Below are 15,120 nucleotides of genomic sequence, written 5' to 3'. Positions count from 1 at the left end.
TAATTTCAGCACACAAGAGTTTTTCAATGTATCCGGGGTGTTTAGCTATTTTGGAGGAATCCCCAGAGTTTTCTAGAAAAACAAGGGGAGTCAGGAGTTGCTGTTTGCAAAGCAAAATAAATTACCTTATCACTTAAGTAGTCATCAAAAGGCCCAAATGCATCCCAATCCTCCCAAACACCACAGAGAAATAGAAACATCACAGCCTATAAACATGTTTAAAAGAAAGGAAATAAAATTTAACAGTAGAGGATCTGAGACTGGACTGAAAGAGAAGCACAGCGGTTACATTCAAGAACTTCAAAAGTCAAGCGAAGAACAGACACTGAAGTTGTGCAGACATTTAGATCAAGTAAAAATATTGAAGAACAGCCTAATATGCAAGTGTGGTCATAACGCTGCAGTGAGGTTTACTAAGCAGGAGAGTAAAATGGCAGTGGATGCTAGTAACATGAAGTCTACTTTGAAAAGACAGGAAGTTAAAATTGAACTGAGATTTGTATGCATTCACACTCTTTAAGCCCTATGCCATCTACACCCATAAAAACTTCAACGAGTATTAGTCACCTCTGCAAACACAGGGACAGAATAAAGTCCTTTTTATTTTTCTGTACTATAACACCCCCCAGAAATGTAATTAATGTAAGGATTTAAAGTGATAGTTGGACAGAAACAATTCTAACAAGCACTATTATAACCTGAGAAAATGCTACACCCACCTTTGGAAAGCAGTCAAAGCAAGCATCTGCTCAGACAGATGGTGGGTGAGGGTCTCAGAAGCTACAAAGAGGATTTATTTTGAAGCCAAAAAGAATTAAGTTTCTTTTCCTCAATTTGGTTTCCTGCCAATTTAAGAAATGAATATTTTGACTTTTCAAAACTCTTAGCTCTATTGCTTTCTTGGGACACGTCTGGATTTTGCTTTTTTGAAAAGTGTCTTAACTACAGACTATGGTAAGTCTGAAAACTTTATCTCAGACCTTTCAAAACTCAATTTCATTGGATTTGTTCAGGTAAGGACTGCATTGGAGTAACAACTGCAGCCATGATTTCAGCCCCTAAGATTTGGGGTTTGGTTGTTTGTTTTTTTTTAGCCCAGATCAAGACCGCACATTAGTAACAGATTTCTAGAATAAGCAGTGGTACCTTCGAAATGGTGTTCTCCAGTCCAGGAAAAACATTTTCCAGTATGGTACTAGATACCATCATATCTACCCAGCACTGGAAACTGATCTGCATTGTTCAAGGTGTAATTCAAGTACAGACCCAAGCAGCAACAGAGCTAGTTTTGCTGTGCTGTGGAAAACTATGCCTTTATTGCTATAAATGCATTGTGTTAAAGCCTTCTACCAAAGCGTCAATTGCTGATTTTGAGAAGACACACTTCTCTTGATACCACAGGGAACAGACCTCTGTGGGGAAGGTGGAAAACACAGAGCAAGTGCAAGGACTGAAAGGGAGAGGAAAAAGTTTTATGCTGTGGGAGCAAGAAGAGAAGAAAGGTAGTGAAGATGTAGCAAAGACTCAAGTATACAGGCTGTGGACTTTCTCACGATATTACTCAAGCCAAAACACTCAAGGTGGTAACAACAACAACAAAAAGAAGAAAGGACAACAGCTAAGAAAAATCACATAATGACAGATGTGTGCTGAAATTACATCTGAGCCAGAGAGGAAAAAAAAGCATGAAAACTTTTCTTATTGACATTAAATTTTCTTATTTCTTACCAGAACAAATTCTTTCATGTCTTTTCTGGTGCAAGAACTCAGCAGAGAGTGGCCGAGTGATTTTATTTTTTACCACAGCTGGTTTGACAGGAATGTACATTTCAGCATTATCTTTTCTTTTTGCAGAGAGAACTCGTAGTGGCTTCCCTTCTGCAAGATAATAAGGGAACAGAAATAATCAACTTCAGATGTATTTAGCAGCTGCCAGCCAGGGAAAACTTAGTGGGATCTTAACTGCTAAAATTTTGCCACTTTAATTATGCTGGCATAGTTAAAGTGATAACCTCCACCTTCCCTCCCTTTCATTGACTCTGTTCTATTGATGTAGAAGTACATATGCATGGCTGGCACTGGATTCATGGAATAAAATAAAATATGTCGTTATAAGGTACCAATATCTCTTATCCATGCCAGATACTTACCTGCATTACTGTCAAGAAAAGCAAAAATAAAAAAGTCCTGAGTCACTTATTAACATTGTTATACCAAAATATATTCTTAAAATACAGACGAAAATGTTGTCTTATTTAGAAGTTTCAAAGGGGGAGTGGGTTGCCTAGTGTAGTTCATAAGAGTACTTTTTCATTTTTTCATTTGAGAATTATTAATGCCTCCATTGTTTTCATCACAGGCTTTGAAAGTTCTCTGTGGAAAAAAACAAATCATGTACTCTACCAAAGATCTTGTTCTCACTGCGGCTCCTTCCCTTGTTCCCCTACCTCTTCTTCTGCCACCTCTTCATATTCACACTCCACTCACCTCTGTGATAATGAGGAACACTCCTTTACTCACTTTGTTCAAAGATTGTTCCTCTTAACTTAAGCAATTAACTATGAATAAGGAAAAGGGGGGGGGGGGGGGGGGGGAAGAAAAAACAAAACAAAAAAACGAAACCAAAGAATGTACCTGAAATGAGTGGGGAGGAAATTCTGAGAAATACTGAAGGTAGACCAAGGTCTGGTTTCTGCCTGAACTCTACCTTTAACAAGCTAAACATCTCTGAGACCTAGTAACTCATTTTGGGTTTGGACATTGAGGTCTCTTAAGAAGACGACCTGACAAAAAAGAAGTGGCTCATAGCCAGATATGTTTGCTTTCTCATATTAATACATCTTTCACCAGGGGTGAACAGCACATGCTATGATGACAAGCATCCAGCATGCAGGATGTGAAATGGAGAAAGCCGAGACTGGGAAGATTTGGCTGCCTGGATTACTGCAAAAACAATTCAATAATATGTTAAAAAAATACTAACCTTTGGAGAAATCTCACAGACTGTCTGAGACAGTCTTAATTCAAGTGTCTAAGGCTGGTAATGCAAGTGTGTTAACCAGGGCTATATATTTGTGCTTGCAAAAAAATTCTTAATATAGTATTAAGAGGATGCAAGTCTCTCAAGTCAGGAGATTAAAACAGGTTTGCTGAAGACTATGAAAGTATTGAGTAACCATTAACAATTAACCAGCAGCGACTCCCTTAAAAGTAATGCTCTCAAATAATAATAATAATTATTATTATTCTAGTACTGTAGCAGCGTATAATAGACAGAGGCTTACTACTTTGATCCTGGTTGAACTCCAACACAGTAAGGGCACTGGAATCAAGGCCAGAGCATCTCCCAGCATCCTGATGTTCAGAAGCTTCTTTCTGCAGTGATCTACTGCTACACAACTGAAGGTCTCCAAAGCTTGTAATTGTTTCCTCAGTGGGAGATGGTTCTGAAAACACATCCTCTTCAACAGAATCATAATCATCACTAAGAGAGTCTTCTTCCATCCTTTTCTCTTCTGTACTGAGTTGCAAGCTTCCTCTCAATTTCTGGTACAATTCAAACAGATTTATCAGAAAAGCTCAAACATATTTTAAAATAAACCAATGTGGCTGCCTCTCCCCCACCAGGAGAATCTTCTCATGAACTCAGAGCCCTGATGCAGCTAAAAATATTCACATTCCTATGTCGTGTCTTTACTCCTCTGATGAGGACTTGTAAAGAAAAACCATCCTACAATTCCTTTATTCATTCTCATTATCCTTGCAGGAAAATCCTGTAGGCCAAGGAATTTTTATGTACTAAACCAGTTTTTAGGAACACATTACAAACAGGAGGCAAACAATGGAGAGAGAAAGGGCATATATTTTTCCAGTCTCACACAGCCAGATTACTGTATCTTTTGACTTGCTATTTGAAGACTAGCTGCAACCCAGATTTTCCAAGTACCTTCACAAGACTGCAATAAGCAACTGGATAGATACTAGTCCTGTCCTGTACACATCTGTGCTTCAAAAAACAGTAGGAAAGAGCTGTATTCTAGTGGACTAAGCTTCCAGGTTGCACAGATTTTTTTTTAAGTGGGCACACTGTAACAGGATTTTATGCAAAAATTTATCTATTTTGAAATTTACTGAGGAAAAAACTTCCATGCCTCTCAGCATATGCCACAAACAGCACAGATGATGCTGGGGAACCTTGTGTTTTTCTGAATGCAAAAGGCAAAGACCTTGCATATCTTCCCTTTTTCCCTTTTTTCCCCCTACTTTGTTGGTATTAGAGTTTTGAGATAAGTATAGGTAAGCAAACCGTACGAGTAAAATGAAAACCTGAAGCTATCTTAGGTACAAATGAACTGTGACAGTGTATGTTTGGATTGCAATGAAAGCTTCAAGCTGCTCTTCCGCTACAGATACACTTGTTAGGAAATCCATGTTGACAGAAACATATTCCAAAGAGCAGGCAAGCTTAGGTTCAAAAGAGGGTCTATAAGCAACCTAAGGCTTGATATTGAGCGTGTCTTTATGACAGTCAAGAGTCATATTTCTAGCTATTTGACAGGGAATTGTACAGGTTTTCTTTTTGTTGGAAACCTCATAACATCTGCATTATAAGACAACATTCAAGAAAACACATTATAGCTTCAGGAAAACCAAAAGTACTTCCATCTGGAATATGAAGAAAAGTGGGGGTTTGGTTTAAAATTATTAGTTTATTACTTACACATAAATGATTATAAATATCTATCACTGTAAACAAGTTACTGCTTTGTAGAGCAAGAAACAGTAATCACAAGCTCAAAAGCAATGCAGGAAAGGTAGAAAGATACAAGCTAGGAAAACATGTTTGGGAAGTTTGTCTGATGTCAGTGGCAACATCTGTAGACAGTTTCACATATAGATGCTACTCCACTACCCAGAAAAGTTTTACTGATGTCATTAATTGGTTAGGCAGAAAAACATTCATGAATTTTTGTTCATTTTTTTTTTAAGAACAAGACATTTGTGAAGTGTGCTAGAACAATTAGTAATCAATTGAAAGGCTGAACTGTCAAACAATGGAGCCAATACAATAACAACCCCTGATGGAAAGCAGCTGTATTGATTTTATCTTTAAAACTTTACTCTGACTTCTGTTAGGTAAAACAATGACATACAATAATTTTAGCATGGCTATTCAAAACCGTAAACCCAGAAAAAGTTGTTGTTTAAGCTTTCTCTAACCCAACGAGATGTTCATGTGGACAACCATTAAGTGAACTGAAAGAGCCTACCTGCATAAAGCACCTTGGTTCTGTCCAACAAAGACAATACTCATTTAAATTAGGACTTAACATGTTACAGCATTGCTGACTGAGATTAGATTTTCCAAGTAGTTTTATTTTATCTTTTCTTTTTTTCTTTATGTCACATCTTATCACTGCAATAATCATCTAGTAAAAGAAACACTATATACTGGGTTTGCATGGTCTTGTCAAGACTGATACCTGGGCCCATTCACATTTCAATTGACAATACCATGAATAGAAAGCAACTGCCAATTGTACCTGGGAGCAACGGAGAGGATCATCACCATTTGTCTCCACACTCAAGCTTTCATAAGGCTCAAAATCCTCTGAGTACTCAAAGGGAGGTTTAATGCAGAGTTTAGACCCTCTTTCTGTTTTAATCTCCACAGTTTTCTGTTAAAAGCAGCATTCAAAGAAATTAGACATCTTTTGTGCCATCAGCTGTACAAAAAGAATAATCATCACATTCACAGAACAATACCAGATCAAGCAATGCTTTTACCCTCTGTTCTCACCTTCAGGTCCCTGCATTACGGTGTAACTGCCCTAGTCAGGCTCCCCACCTGCTGCTGCTATCCCCAGAGCGGCTCAGGCCCAGCACACACTATGTGTTTGGCACCAAAGTGAGTGCCCATCAGGGTTCACCCCCTCACCTCACAGGTAAGTCAAAAACTGGTATGAGTAGGGACAAAGCAATCAACCAAATAGCTGAAGTGGAATCACTTAAAGCAGAGACATGTAAAGAGGTGCTGGTGGAACAACTTTATGGCAAAAGCTCTTCAAGCCTCTTCTGAGGAACCAGCATGCTTGGGTGCTGCTCTGAAATGCACCTGTGTGGATAACTGGCTAGCTGAAAAGGGTCACATAGACATAGTCCAGCTGGCTGGACAAAAATGCACATCGCTCACAGCTTATCTGAAGTAAAGCAAAAATACACTATCCTTGGCTGTTCTTGTTACACAATAACAGGAAGATTTCGATGGGAAAAGAATGTTGCAGGTGGGAACAGATAACTACAGAAGAGAAACTAGGGGCGGGCTTGGTATTTAGGCAACTAACCAATAATGAGCTTAACTTTTGTAATATGTATGAGCTAATTATAACAAGGCATAAAAGGTGACTGTAAGGTACAATAAGCGAAGTCTGCTGATCACTCATATTGAGTGACTGTGTCTTCCCTCCGTCGCGACACACCTGCACTAATGGAGAACAAGCACATGGGGAACAAACAGGATGAGTTAGAAGCTTGTATCTCATTACAGGGCTATGACCTCACTGGGATCACAGAGATGGTGGAATAGCTCACAAGACCAGCGTGGTGCGATGCATGGATGCGGACAGAGGTTCTTTAAGACAGGCTAAGAAGGTGACAAGGAACTGTCATCCTTAATGTGAGAGAGCGCTGGAATGTACGGAGCTCTGCAAGGAACAGGTCAGGAGCCAGTCAAAAGCTTCTGAGTCAAGAGTAGCTGGCAAATCAGCATGGGTGCTGTGATAGCGGGTATCTGCTATAGACCACTTGATCAGTAGTAGATGAGACCTTCCTCAAAAAACGGGAAGAATTTGCAAGTGCAAAGACCCATGTCCTCAGGGGGTACTTTAACAAATCTGATATCTGCTGGAAAGACAACACAGCAGGGCTCAAGCAATCTAGATTTCTGAAGTGCACACGGAATTGAGGAGGCGACAAGCAAAGGTGCCCTACCGGAGATGCTGAGAAAGCTGGGACTTTTCAGCCTGGGAAAAAGGCAACTTTGGGGCTTCTCATCAATGTGTATAAAAACCTGATGGGTATCTGCTCATTGGCAGGACAAGAGGCAATGAATGCAAATTTAAAAAAAAACCATGAAATTCCATCAGAACAGTAGAAAAAAAAATAAATTACAGTGAGGGTGATCAAACACCAGAACAGGTTTCCTGGAGAGGATGTGGAGTCTCCATCTGCAGAGTATTCAAACCCTGATTGGACATGGCCCTGGGCAAACTGCTTTAGCCAACCCTGGTTGAGCACAGGAATCGGACTAGGTAATCTCAAGAGTTCCCTTTCAACCACAATAATTCTGTGATTCTGTAACGTCTATGCATGAAAATGACTACTTTAAGTAACTGCAATTTTTTGAAGATGCATTATTCTTGTGTATAATATAACGAGGAGGAAACGTTATGTCATAAGCATTTGAGCATAAAGATATCTTTATCTTTGTAAATTCAGACATGGCTGTGAAAGTGGTTCAAATTAATTTGTTTTACTTCATAATTAGGATGCAATCAAAGTATGCACGCTATCAGTTACTCAGGCATGGCTAAAAAAGTGTAGAAGATTTGAGAAACTCATCTTCCCATACCACAGAATTTTAGTACTCCAGAAGATGACAAACCAGAAAGCAGGAAGTGCATATACCTCTCTCAAGGAATAAAGTTATCTGTAAGTAACTTTCCCCCCACACACTTTTGAACTCTGCCGCAAACATATTCCATGGGGGGAAGTCTCATAAGTGAACAATGTTTCATGTTTCAATAAAGGTAACGTGATCCAAAAGTCTGTGCAATGATATTAAACTTGGTTACCTGGTGTTCATACACTCCCCTACCATTTTAAGTGCCAGAAGCAGCAATGTCCCAGAGGGAATATCCTAAGGCAACTTGGCTTTTGACAGAATGTGTTCTTTCAATAAGACTGTCTTCCCACCTTATAACATACTTTAGCACAGCCTAAGTTTGACAGTTTTGATCATTAATTGCTAGGTCCTCTAGCTATCCAAAAAACCCACAGGGAAAATTATTGGGCAAGTAAACTGCTGTCTGGCACAACATGCACCTTAGTGGTTGCATGTCGCAGCACTCTCCAAACTATCAAGCTGCAACAAGGTCTTTTACCATCTCATACCAACACACTCTTCATGCCAGTCCCTCTGCTGCTTTCTCCTCACCCAGAGCCCACTCTCTCTTCTCTTGCTTCTTCCTCTCTCTGCTCCCTCTTCATTGGCTCTCAACCACTTAACAACCAGCCACAGCTGCACCTTATCTACATCAGTCAACCCACAGCCCCTGAAGCCAACCCACCGTTGTATATTATCAATGCTAATTAACCCAGCTTCATTCCTCTACAGTTGCACATTTCCTTGTGTTAAATAATTCCAGTTGGTCACTGAGATGCTATAACTGTTATCCTTCCATCTCATTGGATAAAGACTTAAGGTATCATTCTAAGCTAATCTCAAGTAGTAGCTAGTTTACACTATAGCTACCTATATTTGGCTAACTTTTCCACCCAGCCAGAGGAGATACCTTCATTTGGTTTTTGTGATTAGAATGACATAGGTTATGATGAGTCACATGTTTGGCAAATTTAGCAAACAAGTTCTGACAGGCCAGTATGTAAGCAGTGACCTACTGAGTAAACAGCTGAGAAAATTAATTCATCTAAGCAGTAAAGGTAATAAATAAAGTAATACAGCCTTAAAACCTGAATATGCAAAATTTGCTGAAAGAAAAGAAAACCTGCATGACACAGACCCCTTATTCCCAGTCACTCAAGCATGGACTGGACATCCAGCCAGAGCAACCGCTAATCAAGTAGTGTAATTATTTGGGTGACATATCTCAGTTGTTCAGAATTCACATTTGTTAATTAAATCATACTCCTTAACAGATTAAGTCAGATCCTTCATCAGACCAAAAGAAAAAAAGACCACTGAGGTTGTCCAGTGAACCAACAACTATGTAGCTCATGGCTCCAAATTTGTTATTGACAGGGTATTTTTATTACCTACATACAGTTTCTTCTCTACTGATCTACAAGAATCTGTCACAAATTACAACTCAAGCTATGCAAATTACACCTCTGTATCCCTTAATACTATCACAGGGTGGAAAACAGCAGTGACGGGGAGGGATGTGTCTCCAAAATGAGGTTCTCCATCCTTTGCACTAGCTAAACTCTAGGCTTGCCAGCAGAGATGTCATGCAACGGCTCTTCTGCTGGAGGACAGATTGAGCCAATCATGTCAAGACTACAAAAGTTTCTGTCACAGATGTCACTGAAAGCAGACCCTTTCAATGAGATTTGCCTCTTTAGGCATCAAAGTAGATACAAAACTGGTCAGGATATCACTTTGCATTGTCACTCAGTATCCAGACCAAACCAAGAATCAGATTCCACAAGAATCTCAACTGCCTGCTATGTACTAGTTGCAACAGATTGTCCCTAAAATCATTTACAATCTAAGACTTACTTCAAAGATGCAATCTTTCAAAATGTTTCTTACCTGAAGCCAACCTCTGCGCCGTGTTTTCCTTGGTGCAGTCGGTGTGCTGCATTCACTCTCTTCTAGTTGGGCTGCTTTTTCAGAACGTAGAGAAAAGAATGAGAAGACAGAAAATAGAAATATGCTATTTGACAATAAAACCCCCAGGAACTAAGGTGTATGTTTGGTTGGTTTTTTCTACAGATGAGGACAGAAGAGTAATTCTTTGACATGTGAATGGTATCAACAACTGAAAAGGCATTCCACTTCAGATACTGCCTAGTTGTGCATTAGTAGCAGGAGTTTTGAACATCTTTGATGACAGTCATGCTTACATGTATTCAAGAGAATAAATTGTTTAACGATACATTAGCTTAACAGCAAGTGAAGCCCCACATTCACTGATACGAAAGTATAGAAATATGTTCTAGAATAGGGGCACACATCATTCTAACTCCTAGCTGGGTAGACAGTAAGCTGTCTTAGGAAGCCAGCGGAGCCCAGAACCCATGCTACCGAAGGCAGTCTCCAATAGATGGGGTTCTGCTGAACAACAGGTAATATGCTTGCTGGGTTTACAAAGGAATTGTGTGTATTTACTCTCAAACTAAGCAAACATAACATACTGGCAGCTTAAACAGAATGCATTAGGTATTTAACATACCATGCAGAGAAGGACTCTTCATGTACAAATCATAAACGAAGGACAATAATTTTCTTTCATTTATAAGGCATGGAAGAGCTGGTTCCCGAATTTCTGCAAAAATCCTGTGTACGATCAAGGAGACCTATGGGTTCCTGTGCTGGAAATGGTCCCAACTTACAGTGGAACAATGGATTGCTGAGAAGACACTTTGATTGAGACAAAGAGACAAACCTCAGATCACATCAGCATCCTCAGTGGAGCAAGGACAGCACCAACACTCTCAAAGGCATCCTAAATAAAGACATCTCATTTCCTATGTCCAAGACAGATTTACAGCTTCCATTTCTTCTCAGTGGAGAAAAATAGCTGATGCAAAACCTTTTTTCTTTAAGCCATAATTTAATGGTCAACCTAAGGCAGCAGAAACTGGCACTACCAATAAAAGAAGCAATTGTCCTACAAAGGTCATAGAATCATGAGAGACTTCATTTGGAAGGAACCTCTGGAGGTCACCTAGTCCAACTTTCTATTCAAAGCCGGGCTTACTTCAAAATTGTGTCAGGTTGCTCATTACAGCTCTCAATACCACATTTTCTTTTTTGGGTTGGACAATCCTACATGCACCTGTGCAAGGAACCGTTCAGTGAACTGATATGGGCAAGTTTTAACTGAGGAAAAACAGAAAATAAAGATTACTTTTAATTGTAGTCATTTTTGTCATCTAGTTTACCAGCAGATTGCAAAAAATGCTGGTACAAGCAGAAAGGAGAGGACAGGGACAGAGTAGGATTGTTCTTGGGGGAACAGTGTATGCTTATGTCAATTCAGAGTGATCATATAATTACAAAACAAGAAGTACAAGATGTTGTTCTATTGCTTCAGCAAAGTGTCTGTCTCTCAGGCCCGAAACAGGACTAAAAACAGAGGGGAAAAGGAACAGAGCACTCCAAGGAAGAAAAACACAACTTCCAGCTAGAGCTCCTGTTGCTCCACCAGGCTATTCCTAAGTAGCTCCAGAAAGACTTTGCAGTCACCACCGCTGCTGCTGATTGTTGTGGGGCTCTTCTGGCACTGAGAGTAAACTGTCCTGAGATTACAATGCTAGAAGCATGGTCTGATTATTCAGTTACTGCTCTGGGGCAGAACTGGAAGCATCTTTCACTTTCAGCTCCTAAGCAACTGCCCAGAAGGCCACTCGTTTCCTACAAATACAAGTAGGAAAAGGGAACAGGGTAGGACTCATGCTACCACTGCTGAGTACTCGATTCTCAGAATTGTCCGAGTATTTTGTGATGGATTCATGCGACTAGGTCTCTCAAAACCAGGAAAAATAGTGGTTCAAATCCCAGGCAGAAGTTGATGCAGCTGAGCTAGTTGTCTGTACTACTAACATTACTTCAGAACAAAAACATCCTTCTCCATGGGATGGATGGGATGTGAATACCAACCACTGCCTCTTTTGGCACACAAAATAGGTCCACTGGTGTCATTCCCATGGAGACTTGAGCTGACAGTGCCTATTCTAATAGCCAAGAACTGAGCAGTACATCACCAAAATATCATTCATGATCAAAGGAGACCCCATGTTACCTTTAAGCCATGTCTTTGTGACCACACCAACATTCACTGAAGGTACACACATGGCTGTGAAACTATGTCTGGATTATACACCCAAAGAAATTACAGTATACCTAAAGACCCACCTCATTACCTTATAAGCTCATCATTTACTTTAATTCATTTACCAAGCCTAGGCATAAAAATTTTATCAATCACTACTATCATGAATTACTCATAGTGAACACAGACAAAGAAAATAGTCCAGACAAACAGAATTATGATGACACTTTCAGGAACCACAAAGAGGCATTTGTGCCCATTCCATATTATTAAGTATCACACATTCCTAATTTTTCAGTGAAGACTAATTCTATAGACGAATGCTTTAGAAATAATAAATGATGCAATAATTCTCGTGGGAGATGGATAGGGAAGAAAATTCAGTGCTGTATCTCAGCGAGAAATCATTTCTGTAAGTAAAATCATACTCAATCATTAGGAATAAATGCCTAGAAATGAAACAGACCACAGAATTGCTAAGGTACTACCCCCAGGCAAGAAGCTTATACAGCTCCCCAGTGACTCCCACTCTGGACCCTAGTGGCAAAATCAAATGGAAGAAGAAAAATGACAGGATGATGATTCAGTTGATATCTTTCACTGCAGCTACACGTGTCTAAAATAACAACATTGGATAGGTAAGAAACAGCAAAACACTGAGTTCTCTTCTGCAGAGAATGCTACTGTCTCTGAGTTGATGAAGTTGAGGAGAGGAACAGTGACTGCCACTGAAGTCTTTAAAGGTCCCTAAGACAAGCTGAAGTATTCTGCCTTAACTGAATCACATGGCATTAAGCAACCATAAAAATGAACAACTTCAGTTAAGCTTAGAGATAACAGCTGCACAGCAGAACTTTCAAGAGGAAATTTCTCCTGACAGAGTTCTATTACAGCTGCTGCCGCAATATCCCTGCACAATTTTTGGAGCAAAAAGTCAAAGATGTTGGTTCACACTCTCTTTAGCTATGTAAAGGTATAACATCCCAGTGTGACAGAGCACACAATCTCCTCCATTTTCCAATATCCAAGAACATGAACTTTTTTGCATCATTACACATGAGATTTTACTTTCACACAAAACGGTGAAACTAGGCCAATAGCTAATTCCCCACCACCATCCATACAATCTGGAAGAAATTACATAGTAGCCAGCTAAGCCTGAACACATTTAAACTTGAAAACAAATAGTATGGGTCCAGTGTAGCAGGAAAACAAAGAAAAAAAAATCAAGTCATGGTTAGAACACTTATTGAAAATAAAGTTAGCTTCCAGTGTTGTTGAGATTAATAAACTTTCAACCCTAATATATTATTACATAACTTTTTAAACTTTGTCTTCATTTTTAGGTGAAAATAAAACTTAAGCAGACACTATCTACATAGCAATAGATTAAAAAGATAGACTGTAAAATAGACAGGTTGTAGCAAGTGTGAGAATAACAGATTACAGTTGGTGAACTGCTTTACACAGGGATTTAGTGAAATCAATTTTCATTATGCTAAATAGATTAGGCCAGCAAGCTCAGACTTTATACCTTCATACATGCAAAATTATTCCTGTCACATTGCTCTCTATGACAGACAGACTTAAATTAGTAACAAAACACACATTTTTAAGTAAAGTCGGCTAATCACTGGCAGTAAATGGTAGATTTTCTTTACTTCAAATATTTAAAGAAAGATTAGCTGTCTTTTTAAGACAACTATTATAGCTTAAACAAAATTTATAAGCTTAATGCAGCTATTACCGGATATAAATGATTATAGTCTATGTCATCAAATGTCATTTGTCTACAGGGCAACAGACTTAGATAACGTTGAAGTCCATCAGATTTTAAAGCCTATTAACAGTATTACATATCAGACAAAGGTATAGCATTATTTTACACTGACAGTTTATATACATTTCTAACTAGTTTTAGTTATAATCGTTTAACAAACGGAGAGGTGGGGAAGTTAAACTTCAGAATTGGTCAGGGACCAACTGAGAAATTGATGAGGTGCTTCAGAGATCTTTCCTTATATACAACCAGCTTAAACACTCTGATGAAAGACTCCCATGGAATTTCATTCCACGAAGCTCAAATGCTGCCACCTCTTTATCACAGCCTGATCAGTAACCTCACTGACTGAATTACAGCTCTGATAAGTAAATGTTTCAAATAGTTCTAGACTGCAGCCTTTGTAAAACTCTCATATAACTCACCATTTGTCCTGGTGGTCTTTGTCTCATTTTTAAGGTAGCCGTGTGACTTGATTTTTCTACGGTAATTTCTCAGCTCTGAATTAGCTCCATTCAGATACAGAGAAAATCCTTGCTCTAACTGTTCCAGTTTGATTTGTACAGGATCCTTTCTTTTTAAACGTCCCAGTAGCCTGAGTAGAAAGGATAATAATTCATCCTTATGTAGTGCATATACAGATGATCAGGCTAGCAATAAATACAAAAACACACAATATCAAAGCTGAAAAATATTTTCATAGTTCAAATAATTTCAGAACATAGATTCCAGGATCTGTTCCTGTTCAGTAATGCTTGTATGAGTACCCACACGCTGTGACATATGAAGTTTGACCAAGCCTCTCCCTTCTGAGATTTTTTTTCCATGTTCCTTCTCATTTCCCATTATCTTTTCCATTTGGTATTTAGCATATTTAACCATTCTTCTTGACAATTTTTAAGACTTTTACTCAGAACATTAAAAAGCTTAAAAATGGTTGAGCTCTTTTCAAGACAAAAAAAGGATTGTGTTTTGAAACTTAAGAAAGTCCCCAATCAATAGCGCAGTTAGAGATACCAGGAAATTAAAGTCTGGTTAAAATAATATTTAAATAACGCCCACCCCAGGCTCAGCTTCAGTGAAACACCTACCCTCCCTCTTCCAGTCCTCATCTTGCCTACTTTCTCCATGGGTTATACTCAGTCCATCCTAATTCCTTCAGTGGGGTGACATGCAAGCCAGGAGGTTGGGGCATGTGTGTGACAATTTGCACCTGCCCCTGCAGGCTGCTTCCTGGTTTCCCTCTGACTCCAGGGTGGGTCAATCCACAGGCCAAAATTCCCCAGGAGTGTATCTGCACTGACATGAGTGTGTTCCCAGCCTGTCCCCAGCCATGTGGCCAGCAGCCCTCTAGGCAGCATGCCTCCACAGGAGCACCCTGTCGCCACCACTCTCTTAAATCCACGCCAGGCTGCTCTGACTGATGATGTTTTGGCACACGATGGGCTGTTCCTGTTAGTTTTGGTGCAGCAGGAACCAGCCATGACTGGCCCAGGGTAGTACCTGACCTGCTCCCACACAGGCTACTCTGCAGCCCCCACT

The 15,120-nt window shown here is 39.5% G+C and overlaps 1 protein-coding gene across 7 annotated transcripts in view; it reads right to left on the bottom strand.

The window, feature by feature from the left end:
* KATNIP (katanin interacting protein) overlaps positions 1–15,120 on the bottom strand; it is a 69,646-nt gene that overhangs the window by 52,588 nt on the left and 1,938 nt on the right. For 2 of the 7 annotated variants that reach the window (XM_080384513.1, XM_080384511.1), the window contains 5 exons: positions 14,004–14,173; positions 9,554–9,627; positions 5,544–5,678; positions 3,285–3,546; positions 1,729–1,878 (listed from right to left, as the gene is read on the bottom strand). In XM_080384513.1, the coding sequence (XP_080240639.1) occupies positions 1,729–1,878; positions 3,285–3,546; positions 5,544–5,678; positions 9,554–9,627; positions 14,004–14,173 (791 nt within the window). The other 5 variants (XM_080384512.1, XM_080384515.1, XM_080384516.1 and 2 more) reach the window with 5 other exon arrangements.

The sequence above is a fragment of the Falco punctatus genome (assembly GCF_963210335.1).
Source record: "Falco punctatus genome assembly, chromosome: 4".
Taxonomy (NCBI): Eukaryota; Metazoa; Chordata; class Aves; order Falconiformes; family Falconidae; genus Falco; species Falco punctatus.
Note: the sequence above shows the minus strand (reverse complement) of the source record. Positions and strands in the feature narration are given on the sequence as shown.